Source organism: Zalophus californianus, chromosome 14 (assembly GCF_009762305.2).
Source record: "Zalophus californianus isolate mZalCal1 chromosome 14, mZalCal1.pri.v2, whole genome shotgun sequence".
Classification (NCBI taxonomy): Eukaryota; Metazoa; Chordata; class Mammalia; order Carnivora; family Otariidae; genus Zalophus; species Zalophus californianus.
The window spans coordinates 30,872,913-30,889,999 of record NC_045608.1 but is presented as its reverse complement, the minus strand read 5'-3'; the positions used below and the strand labels follow the sequence as shown (position 1 = coordinate 30,889,999).

The 17,087-nt window shown below is 37.9% G+C and overlaps 1 protein-coding gene across 6 annotated transcripts in view; it reads right to left on the bottom strand.

Moving 5' to 3' along the window:
- Positions 1–17,087, bottom strand: part of PTPN2 (protein tyrosine phosphatase non-receptor type 2) — an 88,646-nt gene that overhangs the window by 59,475 nt on the left and 12,084 nt on the right. For all 6 annotated transcript variants that reach the window (XM_027575338.1, XM_027575344.1, XM_027575342.1 and 3 more), the window contains one exon: positions 5,069–5,159. In XM_027575338.1, the coding sequence (XP_027431139.1) occupies positions 5,069–5,159 (91 nt within the window). The remainder of the gene's footprint in view (positions 1–5,068; positions 5,160–17,087) is intronic.

Genomic DNA, 17,087 nt, shown 5'->3' with positions numbered 1-17,087 from the left:
TATGTTCAGTTCCCCTTTACCTAGCTGCTTACTATGTATTCTCTTAAAAGCTATCCCTAACTCCTTAGGCACAGCTCCACCAATATACACGGTTCTATCCCATGATACACACATCACAACAGGTCTGTATCTCCCTCACTATACTGTGAATTATCACAGGGCAGGGTACATATATTCATGGTATTCTCTGCATAGCCTAGTGTCAGTCAGCTGTGTAGCTGGTTTTCAATGCATGTTTTCTAAACCAAACTAACTGTAAAGTATTTTGTATGGAAATACATTTTTAAATTTTATAATGACTATCAATAAGGAAAGGTATATCTGCATAATCCAGGGAGTGTTCTAAAATACACATTCCTGGGCCCGTCTATATTTAATGAGAGTCATCACCTCCATGACCTCCTCCACTGTGTGAGAATAACACCCAAGGGGAAGTAGTGGGGTAGATATTTGGAAGAAGAGGACTTTGACTAATGTGGGTCAGAAAGAGGAAGATGTTCCAAAAAGGGAATGATATATTCAAAGACACTGAGTTATTAGTAACTGGTCACACTGGGGGGTGCCTGGCTGCCTCAGTCGGTAGAGCATGTGATGCTTGATCTCTGGGTTGTGAGTTCAGTCAAGCCCCATACTGGGTGTACAGATTACTTAAAAATAAAACGTAAAAAAAAAAAAAAAAAAAAAAATCTTAGAAACTGGTCACATTGGGAGAACTCTTAAGTGTTTCAGTTTTACCAAAATCAATAATTTTGAGTAGGGCACCTGGGTGGCTCAGTCGGTTAAGCGGCTGCCTTCAGCTCAGGTCATGATCTCAGGGTCCTGGGATCGAATCCCACATCGGGCTCCTTGCTGAGCGGGAAGGCCTGCTGCCCCCTCTGCCTTCCCCTGCTTGTACTCTCTCTGACAAATAAAATCTTTAATAATAATAAATTTGTGAGAAAATGGCTAGAAAAAATCTGGAGGTATGTGAAGGGTCGGTCTCCAAAAGGTCTTGTATGATAATGCTACAAAACTAATTTCTCATAAAACTTGTGGAATGCTACTGGAGAGTGGAAAACAGACACGCATTTTACAAAGATTATCCTGGATACCGCATGGAGAATGGACTAAAATGGGAACAGAACAGACAAGGAGTCAAGAGTTTATTGTAATAATCCAGAAAAGGAAGAGCAAGGGCCTGAACCAAGCCAGTACAAACAGTGAAGAAGAGATTTAAAACACATTGTGGGGGCGCCTGGGTGGCTCAGTCACCTTGAGCATTTGACTCTTGATTTTGGCTCAGGTCGTAATTTCAGGGTTGTGAGATTGAGCCCTGCATTGGGCTCCGTGCCAGGCATGGAGCCTGCTTGGGATTCTCTCTCTCCCTCTCCCTCTGCTTCCCCCGCCCCCCCCAGTGCACATGCATGCTCTCTCTCCCAAAAAAATTAAAAAAAAAAAAAAAAAAAAACCACATTGTGGAAATGGAATTGTAATTATTTAGTTATCAAGTAGATATGGGAGCTGAATTGGACAGGAGTTTCTAGCTGCAGCATATGTATCAATACTATTTATGAATATGGGGAATACAGCAGAAAACGCAGGTCTCAGGGTTGGGACCGATGGACTGTGTGGGGAGGAATGCTAGATCAGAATCTAGACATACTGAGACTGAGGCAGCTACAGGACATCCACAAGAGATGAGTGCCTTGCATAAATGGGTCTACAGCTAAGAGAGACCTAGGCTACAGATGAGATTTAGGGTGACAAGCACATGGTAACCAAACCCACAGATGATGAGATCATTCATAGAAGTGTCAGAGTGAGAAGGAGGGGGAGACAGAACCCTGAAGAAGACAGTCAACTGAGGAAGAGAAGTTCTGAAAATGCCTGACTAGCCAGAGGAATAATAGCAAAACAGAAAAAATATGGTGTTAGGAAAGGAAGGAAGAGTTAACAATGTCAAAAGTCAGAAGGATAAGAAAAGAAACCAATGGAAAGTCCCTCATTGCATGTGAAAACTAGAAAGCTTGAAAACAGTACTTGAGAATAAAAGTTTCAGTGGGGAGCCTGGGGCAGAACCATGGGCTGAAGAACGCACAGGTGATGAGGATGGAGAGACAAACAATACGGTGTCTTTTTTTAAGACTCTCTGTGCAAACGTGTGCACGTGCTCATGTCCACACAGGTAACAGAGAAGTGGAGCTGAGGTGTGATAAGATGGTTGAGATGAGAAGAGGCTGAAGCACATTTACGTAACAAGGGAAAGGAGCTACTTCAACCTCTCGGTTGAAGACAGGAGTAAGAGTGGTGATGACAGCCAATGAGGTCCCTGAGGAGGAATGAAGCATCGGGATACAAACCTAGGACAGGAGAGGGGAAGGTTATTTCCTGGGACTTCAGGAAAAGGTGAGTGCAGACAGAAATAAGTTTCCAGGTGGTAGAACATGAAGTTGAAGAGTTATTTCTGGATTTTTAAAATGTTTCTCTGCAGAACTGAAGGCAGATCACATTTTGCGAGTGGTGGGAGTGGGGGTGTGTTGAGAGCCGGTTTCCTTTGGGACAAGCCAGAGCAGAAGGGCAGTGGGAGTGACGAAGGGCACGGAGGACAGCGGGACACCGCAGGCCCAGCCAGTGGCCGAGCCAACCCAAGGCACACACATGAGCCCAAAGGTCACAGAAGCTGAAAGACTATCTGACGCTAGGTTTCACAGGGTAGGTAGAATTAAAGAGCCAGAGATTATCTTTCTAACATATTAGAACAGCAAGAAAGTCATTAAGTAATAAATAGGGTGGGGAAGGAAGTAATGTACTATAATAAATGAAAAAGTCAACAAACTAAAGATCCTGATGAAGTCAAAGAGCTGGGAAGACAGAAAGTAGCCCTCAAGGTAGCAGCATTTAAGATTTCAAGTTGAGAGTTGAAGAGATCCAGAACTGTAAGGCAGGGAGGGATCTTAAGGTGAAGCTGTTCCACTGGTCCGTACCCAGACTGGGGTGGAGACCCCACACTCTACCATGTAACAGAGCTGAGCAGAACTGAACACAGCCACAAATGAGTGCAAGTAACACTGGGGAGATCTGGATGGATCATATCCATGTCCATTTCCTGATTGCAATTATGCCAAGATGTTACCACTGGGGAAAACTAGGGGAAGGGTATGCTGGATCTCTGAGTGCTATTTCTCACAACCGCATAGATAGCTACAATTATCAAAATAAGAAGCTTGGGTTTTTGGTGTTTTTGTTTTTTGTTTTTTTTAAATTAGAGGCAACAAAGCAAGGTGTACAACTGGGACACACTGTCTTCAAAACTCTTGGTACAAAACACTAAAGATTAGTGTTCTAGCTCAATGATACTCAACAGAAATTTGGAGTGGGTGAAGGGGCACCTAAATGTTAGAACCACTGCCCATACCCCCATTCCCTGCACACACACCAACACCAGAATTGTTGCCATGGTGAGTCAGGTTTCTCTGGAAGTCTCTCATATCTTCAAGTGTCTATAAGTGAAGAAGAACAGAAAACCACTCTCTGCTGGAGACTTATCTTTACAAACACTATTAATTGTTAAGGAAAACGTAAGAGAAACATAATATTTAATAAGTAATTTATAATAAACATGAAATATTTTAAGAGATTACTTCTCATTTGATTTGTCCAAAATCAGCCAATACACTTTTCATGGAAATGTACTTGGTCAACAGAAAGAATGTTCTGTTCCTTTAAGAAAGTATGGACCTTTTCCCCAGTAATTAGATTTTCAGTGGCATATTCATACCCTCCCCTAAGAAGGAATACAACATATATAAGGGTATACAATCATAGCCTTGAGTAGAGTGAGATTATTCAGCCTACACAGGAGGCCTCAGCACACCAGCACCATACCCTTGTCAACTAGAGGAAAGAACGATAAACAAGCAAGAACCAAAATGTGATACATTCAGATTTTTTTTAACATCCCTACTAACAAGCAGCCCTAAAGAAAATACCTATGCCCACTAAAATCAAATATGGGGTAATACTGTAGAATAGTAAGGCAGCTTAATTTAGTATTTCAACAAATGGTATCAATCAGAACAAAAAATAAAATCACCTCAGGATAAACACATTTTTAAAACAGTGGTATGACAACTATTCACAGAATTGTGTATATAAATGAGTGTGTACATCAGTATCCAAATGTTCAACCACAAGGGAACTGTTACATAAAAGAATGGCATATCCAAAGCCACTATTAAAGCCACTAAAGGATTTATGACAGGAAAATGCTTACAATGTATTGTGAGGTGGGAAAAGAGCTACAATTAATATGTGAAGGATTCTAATTTTATATTTAAAAGAATGTGTATAGGCATGCTGGGGGCTCAGTCAGTTAAGCATCCGACTCTTGGTTGACTCTTGGTTTCAGTACAAGTCATGATCTTAGGATCCAGAGATCGAGCCCCATGGTCAGGCTCGGTGCTCAGCATGGAGCTTGCCTGAGACTGTCTCCCTCTCCCTACACTCTCCCTGCTCGTATGCGCACTCATGCTTGCTCTCAAATAAATATTTAAAAAATAAAAATAAAAATAATGTGTGTATGTTTATTCAGAAAAAATACAAAAAGAATATAAACCCAAAGGTTTCTGTTTTTAAATCACAGGGTTTTTTTCCTTTATACATTTCTGTTTTAAAAATTTTCTACAGTGAGTACATACTATTTTTATAATTTGGGGAAAAAAGCAAATTACACTGATAAATATTTTAATATTTAAAAGGTTGGAATAATAATGAAAATATACATATATGAATACACATTACACATAAATATGATTACAATTAATTTTAAAGAAAAAAATTATGCTAAGAAAAATAGGAAATACACCAAAATAACAGTGGCTGTGTTTGAAGGATGCAATAATTATGAGCAATTTTCCTTCCTTCTAGTATTCTGTGCCTTGAAATTTTTCTTTAAAGAACGTGTATTATGTTAATATGAAGAAAACCACTGTACTTATCAACCCTGATCCCAAACCTTCTTTTTCATTGTATTCTGCCTCCTAAAACAAACCAACAAACACACACATGCACACACACCAAAAGTACTTACATGGGCTTACATCTCTGTATCTGTTTCGATTTCTGTTTTCTGGAAACTTGGCCACTCTATGAGGATAGTCATGGGACTCATTGCGAATTTCCTTAAAATAACAAAAATATATTTTAATATTCCTCTTAAATTGTATATAGCAAAACAAATACTTTCCCAGCCAGTATAAAGTAACATTTATCAAGCACTGATGAAATGCCAAGTACAACACAAAGCTCACTGTCTACATTATCTCATTCAATTCTTACAACACCAATAGGAAAAACTATCATCCCTGTTTTATATGTGAGGGATGATAAGCTTTGAGAGGTTAAACAATCTGCCAAAGGTCATAATGCCAGTAAGTGGCAGACCTCAGGACTGAACAAGGTCCTTCAGGCACAAAGTCTCTGCTCTGGATATATTTATATATTGCCATGCAATATTCAACACCTACAGGCAACATTAAACATTTTATGTAACACAGAACAAATGCAATGGAGGTATCTAAGGCTAACCACATCATACTCAGATCTCTCACAAAACTCTCAATAATATCTACCTCTATTTTGGAGTTTCCCATATTGCTGTTACTTTGAGTCCAGAAATATCCTCAAATTTTATTTCTAGACCCATAACTGCTTAGCAACCACCACTGGGCCAGAAGCTCATCTTAGGACCCTTACAGTTTTCTGTGTTCCACTGGGGAAGAAATTCCGAGAGGATATGGCCACACTAAGCCTAGACCTGAATGTGTTTAATTGTACATATAATATTACTTAACATTTAAAAACTTATTATAATTAATGTGTGGGAATAGTTGACATTTTTTCATCTTTTCAGCTCATTACATTTGTTATCATATGCTTTCATGGAAAAGTATTTGAAACTGAAAGGTAATATTTCTGTCCAAATTAATATAGGAGGCTGCTTAACTTTGATATGAAAACTGAATGAAACATATGAAAATAGAAAATTAGAGGTGGTCTCCCTCTCTCTGGCACGCACTCTCTCACTAGCACACATTCTCTCTCAAATAAAAAATTTTTTAAAAATTACAAAATAAAAGAATACTACAACAGTTTTCTGTTAATAGCTTTTCTGTATCAAGCGTAGAGAAAACAAATTGGCAAGAATAAAAATTCTACTAACACTATGCAAATGATAGTATTCTCATACATTACTGCAGAATATAAACAGATACAATGTTTGAGAACAATTTAATAAGATCATAAACCTGACCTACCAATTTTATCCTCAAGGAATTTATATCATGTAGCCACACACCTGTGTGCAAAGATTTATGCACAAGGATGTTCACTGTACATAAGAGTGAAAAATTAGCAAGAATCTGAGTGAACTGGTGAGATAAATTATAAGGCACCAATGCAGTAAAATACATGGGAACAAGGAAAAAGGACAAGTACTACATACAGTGATATGAAAAAATTTCAAAGAAACAATGAAATGAACAATTTCACTGCACAGTGGGAAAAAAAAGTACAAAAGAATATGCACTCATGGTGGGGAGGGAACAACCCACTCAAACATAAATATGCCTAGAATACAGTGAATAATTCTAGAAGGAGATGAGAAATTAGTAACTTTTGTGGGGGGGAGGCTGAACATCTAGGGAAGGGTACAGATTTATGTAACTAAAAATTTGTTTTCATTATGAAATATTTCCAACAGAAAAATACAAATAATATCACACTCATGTTACCATAAGTTAGATTAAACACTTATTGCCACTTCTGAATATCCACTTCAAATCTTTTTTTAATTTATTTATTTTAGAGAGAGAGCGTGCATGCTCAAGTGAGGGAAGTGGGAGAGGGAGAGAAAGAATGTCAAGCAGACCCCACATTAAGCATGGAGCCTTCATGGGGCTCAATCCCAAGACCCTGAGATCATGACCTGAGCAGAAATCAAGAGTCAGATGCTCAACTGATTGAGCCACCCAAGTGCCCCCAAACCTCTTTTTTTAGGAAAGGAATAAAACACATCATTGCAGCATTATTTACAATAGCCAAGATGTGGAAACAACTTAAGTGTCTGTTTATATATGAAAGGATAAAGAAGATGTGACACACACACACACACACTCTCTCTCTCTCTCACACACATAATTAAAACAATGGAGCACTACTCAGCCATAAACAAGAATGAAACCTTGTCATTTATTATAGCATGGGTGGACCCTGAGGCATGCTAAATGAAATAAATCACAGGAGAACGACAAACACTGCATGATTCACACATATGTGAAATCCAAAACAATAAACAAAATCAAAACTCATACATACAGAAAACAAACTAGTGGTTACCCATGGGGAAGGGGTTTCGGGAGTGGATGAAATGGGTGAAGGAGGCCAACTGCATGGTGATGGATGGTAACTAGTCTTGTGGTGATCACTTTGTCTTGTATTTAGGTATCAAATTATAAAGCTGTACAGATCAGATATAGCCAAAGGCTTTCCCTACCCTGCCCCCTCTCCTCCTTTCCAAAGTAATCTGTCCTTTTAACTCCTTTTTATTGGACACTTTTTGTGCTACTGGGATTTCAAACCATATATTCATATATTACGTTAAAATAAACTAGCTAAAATTCTAATAAATACTAGTATAATATCAGTCCTAATGCTACATAGTTTTAAAATCACATTGAAAAGTTGTTGCAACCCACAGAATGGGAGAAAATAGTATCTGATAAGGGATTGCTATCCAGATTATATTTAAAAAGTCCAATAAAAACAATTTTTTTAATGGGCAAAGAGGGTCCTTCTAGTACACTAGCCCTGCTTCAATGCTTGTGTTATGCATATACACTTATTTTCCACACTTAAGTCCATCTCTCAGTTGCTGATTCCAATTTTTAGCCTACAGAAAAACACTTATTTGTGTTCACTATAACAAGTCATTACTGATGTTGCAAAAAAAAAAAAAAATAAGGTGGAGCAACAAGTATAGGGATAGGGAAGAGATTTTAATTTCCCAAACACCATAAACAGCCAAGTTCTTGGGATTAAGAAATATTCATAACAAATACATTCTATTTTCTCAATTAATTAAAAAAAAAACCCACATAACTCTGTAAGAGTCCATTCTCTCAAATTTCTAATGTTTGTTCCTCTTTAAGTTTCTTTCATTTCAGTGCATTTAGGACCAGAACCCCCAATACCTTTTTTCCTTCACCGTGCCAGACTAGAGTCAAGCTCAACAAAGAACCCCCAATACTTTAAAAAGCGGCTCCAGAGATACATACTAGTTGCCATCCTAATATCCATTCTTCCTTACTCAAAGTTTCTAATTATTACTTTCTAACTTAACAGTTAACTCAACTAAAATCCTCTATTTCCCAGCCTCCGGTACAAGTAACAACAGTCATGGGACACAGTTCCAGCCAATGAGAATAAGCAGAAATCACTGGACTGGGTTTCAGGAAAGCTTTTATCAAAAGAGCTGGCTCTGCTGATCTCTGTCCTTCTCACTTCTGCCTGCCGGGTACAAGTTTTGATGTTGGGGGTGAGGGATGGGAATGGGGAGGAGATATCCCGTGCCAACAAGGTAAAAAGCACATTCTAAGGAAGGCTAAGCAGAAATAGAGGAAACCGGGTCACTGAGGGCATCGGGGAGCCATAGTAACAACTCTGGACTCCTACCTCCAGAACTGTCACTGCAGAAGAAAAATCTGCCTCTATTTGTTAAGTCAGCTACTGCCTGATTTTCTTCCTCATGCAGCTAAATGCAGATCTCAAATACACACAGTATGGCCAAATCTCAACAATAACTAGGTCTGACACTGAATGAGTCATTTTCAAGAATACCCAATACACAAAAATAAATAATTTTATAAGCATTTTGTATAAACAATAAAACACATGGTGTTTCTCAAAATGGGAAGATACGTGTTGAGCTATTTACTAGGTCTGTATTACATTTGGCAGAATCAGCCTCTATTGACATTTGATGCTAAAACATTCCCCTCCTAGAGCAGAGAGAACCCAGAAACAGTAGCCCTGAAGACTACAAGAATGTTTCCTGCCAGCAGCAAAACCTGCAAATCCAAGGTTTCTCAAACTCAGCGCTACTGACATTCTTTGTTGGCTGGATAATTCTTTGGTTTGGGGGGGGGGGGTTGTGGATAATTCTTTGTTGTGGGGACCGTCTTGTGCCCTGTAGCATGTTTAGCAGCAGCAATGCTGGCCTCTGTGCAATAATGTTGTACCATTCCTTCTCCCAGCTGTGACAAACCTCTTCACACATTGCCAAATTTCCACGGACAGCAAACTCCACCTCAAATCTACCTCACCAATATCCAGTTGAGAACCACTGTTCTGGGCGCCTGGGTGGCTCAGCTGTTAAGCAACTGCCTTTGGCTCAGGTCATGATCCCGGCGTCCTGGGATCAAGCCCCGGGGCGGGGGGGGGGGGGGGGTGGTCCCTGGGGTCCCTGCTCAGCAGGGAGCCTGCTTCTCCCTCTGCCTCTTTCTCTCATGAATATAAATAAATAAAATCTTAAAAAAAGAAAACCACTATTCTTTTTTTTTTTTAAATATTTATTTGACAGAGAACATAAGTAGGCAGAGTGGCAGGCAGAGGGAGAAGGAGAAGCAGGCTCTCCTCTGAGCAGGGAGCCAGCCATGGGGCTCGATCCCAGGACCCCAGGATCATGACCCAAGCCAAAGGCAGCCACTTAACCGACTGAGCCACCCAGGCGCCCCAGAAAACCACTATTCTTATCCAATACCAACTCTTACCTAATTAAAGCTAAATCTAAATGGAAAGGATCGTGTTTAAAGGATCGTGAAAAATTTTTAAAATCCAATTTATTTTTATTTTTGCTCAAAAAAAAGCTAGGACTAATTGGCTCACTAGTTACTTCTCTTGTAGGGGCAATAACCCAAAATGTGGGTAACTCATGTACAAAGATCTCTTTCATGGAGTTATTTATAATGTTGAAAGCTAGAAATAACCTGAATGTCCAATGACAGAGGAAAGACCGGTTGAAAAAACAGTGGTACATCCAATCAACTGAATATCATGTAGCTGTTTAAAAGCCAGGCACTCATACCATCTCAGCAGTAGCATAAACTCATACAGTCTCCTCGAATGATAATACATGATATAAACAAAGGAATAACAAAAATCAATAAATGGAACTGAGCCACCATTTGCTATTTGGGAGAAAAATTCATTTAACTCCTCAGCATATCTGTAATTTACATACACATATAGTTGACTATATTAAGATTACCCATGTCCTTTTGCAAAGAAGCCTAATTTCTGGAACATAAAATAATCCACTTCAACCATTGGCCTTATAACTTACATCCAGGCAGAAGATTCTAACTTTAAATTCTGAACATATTTACTTTCAACACAGCTACTTTCTCTTTTTATTTCATCTAATATTTTTATACACATAACATTTAATCTCTTGAAATTTATTTTGGACATATGGTTTGAGTAAGGAGCTAAACTGACTCTACTACAGAATTTAATTTGCAGATGATCAAATAATGTTAGGCTGATCTACAAGAATACTACACTTTCTCGCTAAACATCCAGCTACTCTTCACTTCATAAACAGCCCTGCCTATTCTTGACATATACCCTTGAATGCCATTCACAGCAATGAAGAGCAACTATGGCTCTTATTTTTTTATTTTTTTAGAACAGTTGACACACAATGTTACATTAGTTTCAGATGTACAGCTTAGAGACTTGACAAGTATACATCATGCTATGTTCACCATAAGCATAACTACCATCTGTCCCTTTACATTTTGCTATTACAATATCACTGACTATATTACTATGGCTCTTATTTTGACAGAAATTGAATGTCAAGCTTTTACAAGCCCCACATGAAACCATTCAGCTCAATAAAAAGTTTGTTTTCTTGGATAGAAGACAGTAACATGTTTTGGACAAAAAGGGAAAAAAACAGTTTTAAAAAACTATTCATGTTGACCCTGCAAGCTCCCCCGCCGCTCCCCCCCCCACTCCTGGGTGGGACATGTGTGACATTCTTCCAGGAATCTCCCAACTATCTTAATGTTAATCCCTTGCTAGAGGGGAAAACCACCTTAACTTGACAATGGCAAGGCCTCCAATATCTTGTAGGTCCTCTTTAGCATATGAAATTTCTTTTGAAACCTCCCTTTTTCCTTACCTCCCGCAATCCCACAGTATATAATCAGCCACCCCCCACAACCCCAGTGTTGCAGCTCTTTCTGCCCCTGGGTCCTGTCCCCGTGCTTTTGATAAAACCACCATTTTGCACCCCCCCAAACAACAACAACAAACCGTATTCATTTTGTAAGATTAATAAGAAATTCTTAAATGTAAGACCAAGCAGGGTCTGATATTTGTATCTGCTTATTTCTTCTAGAGAAACTATAAAATAAACCTATTAATCTCAGGTCTAAATTACAAACTCTTTGGGGAAAAAATTCATTACAGTGCCTATAGTTACTAGAAGTGAAATAAAAATTTTTCTGCTTCAAAATGTCTTTATGAATGATTTGTTACATATTTTAAAATGTAAATATTTAGTTTCAAATGGATGTGCCCATAAAAATGTTAGTCTCCTAAATGGACTGGAAATTTCCTTTACAATTTTATTAACCCTAAAAGGCTAAGATTTCATTCATCTTGCTTTATCTGGTATACTTTTTCTAAAAGTAAAATTTCAAAAAAACTAGTTAACAAATTGTTTTAAAAGATTTTATTTATTTATTTGAGAGAGAGAGAACACACGATCGGAGCTAGGGGCAGAGGGAAGAGGGAGAGACTCTTAAGCAGGCTCCATGCAGGGCTTGATCTCACAACCCTGAGATCATGACCTGAGATGAAATCAAGTGTCAGACATTTAACTGACTGAGCCACCCAGGTGCCCCAAACCCAAAACAATTCTTTTAGGATTTTTATTTATTTATTTATTTGAGAGAGAGAGAGAGAGAGAGATGGCAAGAGCAGGAACACAAGCAGGGGGAGTGGGAGAGGGAAAAGCAGGCTTCCTGAGGAGCAGGGAGCCCAATGTGGGGCTCAATCCCAGCACCCCTGGGATCATGACCTGCACCGAAGGCAGACGCTTAACGACTGAGCCACCCAGGCACCCACCCCCCCCAACACATTTCTTAAGTTCATTCTTAAGTATTTAAAAAAATTTTGTTATTTTAACTGATCTCAACATGACCACACTTTTTTTCTCCTTTAATCAACAAGGATGAATTACATAGTATTACACTCCCTCATACTGACCATCTTTATAGCCCCAGAATAAATTCGGGAATGGTGTTCTATATCTTTAGATAATATCTAATAACATCATTAGAATTTTAGGACTATAATCATAGGTAAAATTAAACTGCCTATTAGGAAGGAGAAGGGAAGATGTTAAACTCATTTATTTTTACCTTTCCTTTTATTCAGTCTGTCCTTCTAAAGTTTTATTTCATTTTTTTTTTTTGTTTTTCTAGCTTGAAATGAAATGCTTAGCCTATTAATACCCTTTTCTTCCCTTCTTGTTTTAAAGACTGGTCAAATCCTGTTAAGTTTTAGAAGAGCGTCATCTCATTATTTTCTAGAGTCTCTAAAGGCATATTGATTTCTTCTTTTACCCAAAAATAATTCATAATGGCTGTTTTCTATATGTTATGCTTCCTTATTTCCTGTTCCCCTTGTTTATTAATCAAGTTTTCTTTGTTCCTCTTTCCCTCTAATAATTTAGAAGTAAAAGTACCATTCCTATTCTGCTGGGGATTAGTCTTAAAATTTTGTAAAAGCATTTGAACTTGTGTCTTTCTACTAATGTGAAAGCATCTATCAAATGCCTACTGGTAGGACTGTCTGGGTGGCTCAGTCAGTTAAGCATCTGCCTTTAGCTCGGATCATGATCCCAGAGTCCTGCATCGGGCTCTCTGCTCAGCGGGGAGTCAGCTTCTCCCTCTCCCTCTATGCTCTCAAATAAATAAAATCTTAAAACAAACAAACAAAAAAACCTACTGGTAAAATCTATGGTACAATTATCATTGGTTTCACTTCCCTCTTCCTACAGCCCAATCCCCCATATTTTCTTGAAATAATCCAGAAATTTGGATCCACATTTTTTACATTTCCAATTATTTCAAAATTAATTTCTTATCATTTGCACTAAGGCTTATAACAATAATTATAATTATTTAGCTTAACTCTAGATTTTACTTGGCTTCAACTGCCCAAACCTACATTCTATACCTATTTCATTTCTCTCAGCTCTTGGGTGACATTTCTCCCTTATCTTCTGGCATACAGTGTCCAGAGTGCATAACTCTCATGCAAATCTGACTGGTGCTTCTCTAAACATAACTTGTTTTACTACCTTACAGGGTTTTTTCTTTTATCATGAATACTTAGAAAATTCATCATGACACACCTAGGTTTTTATGCTTTTTTAAATATATTCTTGGTGAAGACTTTGTGGTCCCCTTTAATCTTGAAATTCAAGGCTTTCTTCAGCTCAGAGACACTTCCACTATTTCTTTGGTCACTGCTTCATCTAAGGGTCCTCTGTTCTCTCAGAACCACCTAACACAGAGATTTGAGACCTTTACGTGTTTTAAATGTTCTCTCATAATTTTCACTTTAAACATCTTTTTCCTGAATTCGGAGATTTTTCTCACGCTAACCTGGTATCCTGCATGATCCATTTTTCTAGCGAGTCTTAAATTTTAACAATTATGTTTTATAAGTTTTAAGAGCTCTTTCCTGTTCTTGGTTTATTTTTATAACCTGCTCTTGTTTTGGGAATCTGAATTCCAGTTTTCTCTATTTCTTATACTATTTCACATGCTCTAAATGATCCAATAGTCTTTCTTGAGGTGAATTTTCCATATGTCTAACATTTGTTCCTCTTCACAGAAAGTGCAGGCATCAACTCTTACCCAAGCTTTTGTGGATGCTCACACTATTTAATATCAAAATCCCCTAAGTCTTGGAATTGGAGGAAGCTGGTCAAAAGATACAAACTTCCAGTTACAAGATAAATAAGTACTATGGAGGTAATGTACAACATGATGACTACAGCTTAACACCACTGTGTGATACAGAGAAAAGTTATTGAGATTAAATCCTAAAAGTTCTCATCACAAAGAGAAAATTGTTTTCCTTCAGGTCTTTTCTTTTTATTCTATTATATGAGAAGATGGATGTTAGCAGAACCTATCTGGTAATCATTTTATAATACATATAAATCAAACCATCATGCTGTATGCCTTAAATGTATACAGTGATGTATATCAATCATTTCTCAATAAAACTGAAAAAAAAATTTAAGTCTCAAATATATGAGTAAGACCTTTCTCTGGTGCCAAATAATAATGTAGATTTTTTTTTTCTTATCACTGCATTTTGGTCATTTCAATGATAAGAACAACAAAAAAGCCTCTATTGCATGGGATTAAGGACCTGAAAAATTATACCCATTTCTCATGATCTATCACTATTCTTGTTGTCAATGTTTACTGCTATTTGTACAACTGTATCTAACAACCTTCTCTTTTTCGTACTCAGAGCTCAAAATTTTCCTTGGGACTATCATAAGTACCATACGAAAAATATGCTCACATTTAAAATAAACACAGATGGGCGCCTTCGTGGCTCAGTTGGTTAAGGATCTACCTTTGGCTCAAGTCATGATCCCAGGGACCTGGGATGGAGCCCCACATCGGGCTCCCTACTCAGCAGGGAGCCTGCTTCTCCCTCTCCTGCTCCCCCTGCTTGTGCACTCTATCAAATAAATACATAAAATCTCAAATACACATACATACACACACACACACATATATTCAAAATAAACATGGAAAGTGGATTTACTTTCACCTGGGGGAGTAAAGAGCACAGTGCATTAACAGACCTAAAAGATGACCAAGAGGGGCACCCTGCTGGCTCAGTTGGTGGAGCATGTGACTCTTGATCTCAGGGTTGTAAGTTCGAGCCCCACACTGGGTGTAGAGGTTACTTACAATAAAGTAAAATCTTTAAAAAAAAAAAAAAAAAAGAATGACCAGGAGTATACCAGGTATACAAGTAGAGAATGACAGGTCTAAGCAGACAAAACAGCTTGTGCAAAGTCATTAAGATGTGAAAGTACAGGGCGCCTGGGTGGCTCAGTTGGTTAAGCGACTGCCTTCGGCTCAGGTCATGATCCTGGAGTCCAGGGATCGAGTCCCACATCGGGCTCCCTGCTCAGCAGGGAGTCTGCTTCTCCCTCTGACCCTCTTCTCTCTCATTCTCTCTCTCTCAAATAAATAAATAAAATCTTAAAAAAAAAAGATGTGAAAGTACATAAAAATAAGCAAATGAAAAAATAAACAGGGCGCCTGGGTGGCTCAGTTGGTTAAGCGACTGCCTTCGGCTCAGGTCATGATCCTGGAGTCCCGGGATCGAGTCCCACATCGGGCTTCCTGCTCAGCAGGGAGTCTGCTTCTCCCTCTGACCCTCTTCACTCTCGTGCTTTCTATCTCTCACTCTCTCTCTCTCTCAAATAAATAAATAAAATCTTTAAAAAAAAAAAAGAAAAAATAAACAAATGAAAGAACGAATAACTGATGTCTTGCAAGAAGTATAAGGAGCACAAAACTTGTGGTGCACAAGAGATGAAAATGCAAGAAATGAGGATGAACAGGTGTAGAGAGATGAGATTATACAGGCATTTGTTCATGCTTCATTCACTCAATACACATATAGGAATTCTGCAAATTATAAAGATGGTACTCTAAATGGCGGGAAGAAAGAGGAAAGAGGGATGGGATACTCAGCAAACAGTATGATAAAAGCAGGCAGTTATTTAGAAAAAAAAACTGGTCAGGAACAAGACAAGGATTCCCAATTTCACCACTTCTTTTTTTTCAAGATTTTATTTATTTATTTTAAAGATTTTATTTTTAAGTAATCTCCACACCTAACCTGGGGCTCAAACTCACAACCCCAAGAACAAAAATTGCACGCTCTACCAAATGAGCCAGCCAGGCACCCCACACTTTCACCACTTCTATTCAACATAGTACTGAAATTTTAGCCAGAGCAACTGGGGGCTATAATAAATCAATAGGCATTCAAATTGGAAAGGAAGTTGTTAAACTATCTTTATTCACAAATGACATGACCTTATATGTAGAAAATCCTAAAGAACCCACCCACACAAAACCCGTTAGAGCTAATAAATTCAGCAAAGTTGCAAAACACAAAATCAACACACAAAAATCGGTATTTCTATACACTAGCAAAGAATCCAAAGAAGGAAATTAAGAAAACAATTCCATTCACAATAGAATCAAAAAGAATACTTCAGAATAAACAACCAAAAAGGTGAAAGCTTTGTACACTGGAAACTACAAAACACAGCTGAAATTAAAGACAACCTGAATAAATACAAAAAAATCCTGTATTCATGAATTGGAAGATTTAAATACTAAGAATACAAAACTACCTAAAGTGATACACTGATTCAATGTGATCTCTATCAAAATTCCGTGACAATTTTTGCAGAAATGGAAAACCTCATTCCAATATTTATATGGAATTTCACAGAACCCTGAATAGCCGAAACAATCTTGAAAAAGAGTAACAAAGTTTGGAGGACTCACACTTCCTGATTACAAAACTTACTGCAAAGCTACAGTAATTTTATCAGTGTGGTGTGGTATAGCATAAAAACAGTCACAGAAACTAATGGAATAGAACACAAAGTTCAGAAATAAACTCTCAGATCTACGGTCATTTGATTTCAATAAGCAAGCAAATTCATTCAATGAATGAAGTGCTGGGAAAACTGGATATCCACATGCAAAAAAATGAAGCTGACTTTTACCATACAAAAATTAACTAAAATGGATCAAAGACCAAATGTAAGAACGAAAACTATAAAACTCTTAGAAGAAAGCATAGGGGCTGAAAATCATCATGATCTTGGATTTGGTAACGGTTTCTTAAATTATGATACCGAAAGCACAGGTGACAAAAAAAAAATACACTGGACTTCATAAAAATTAAAA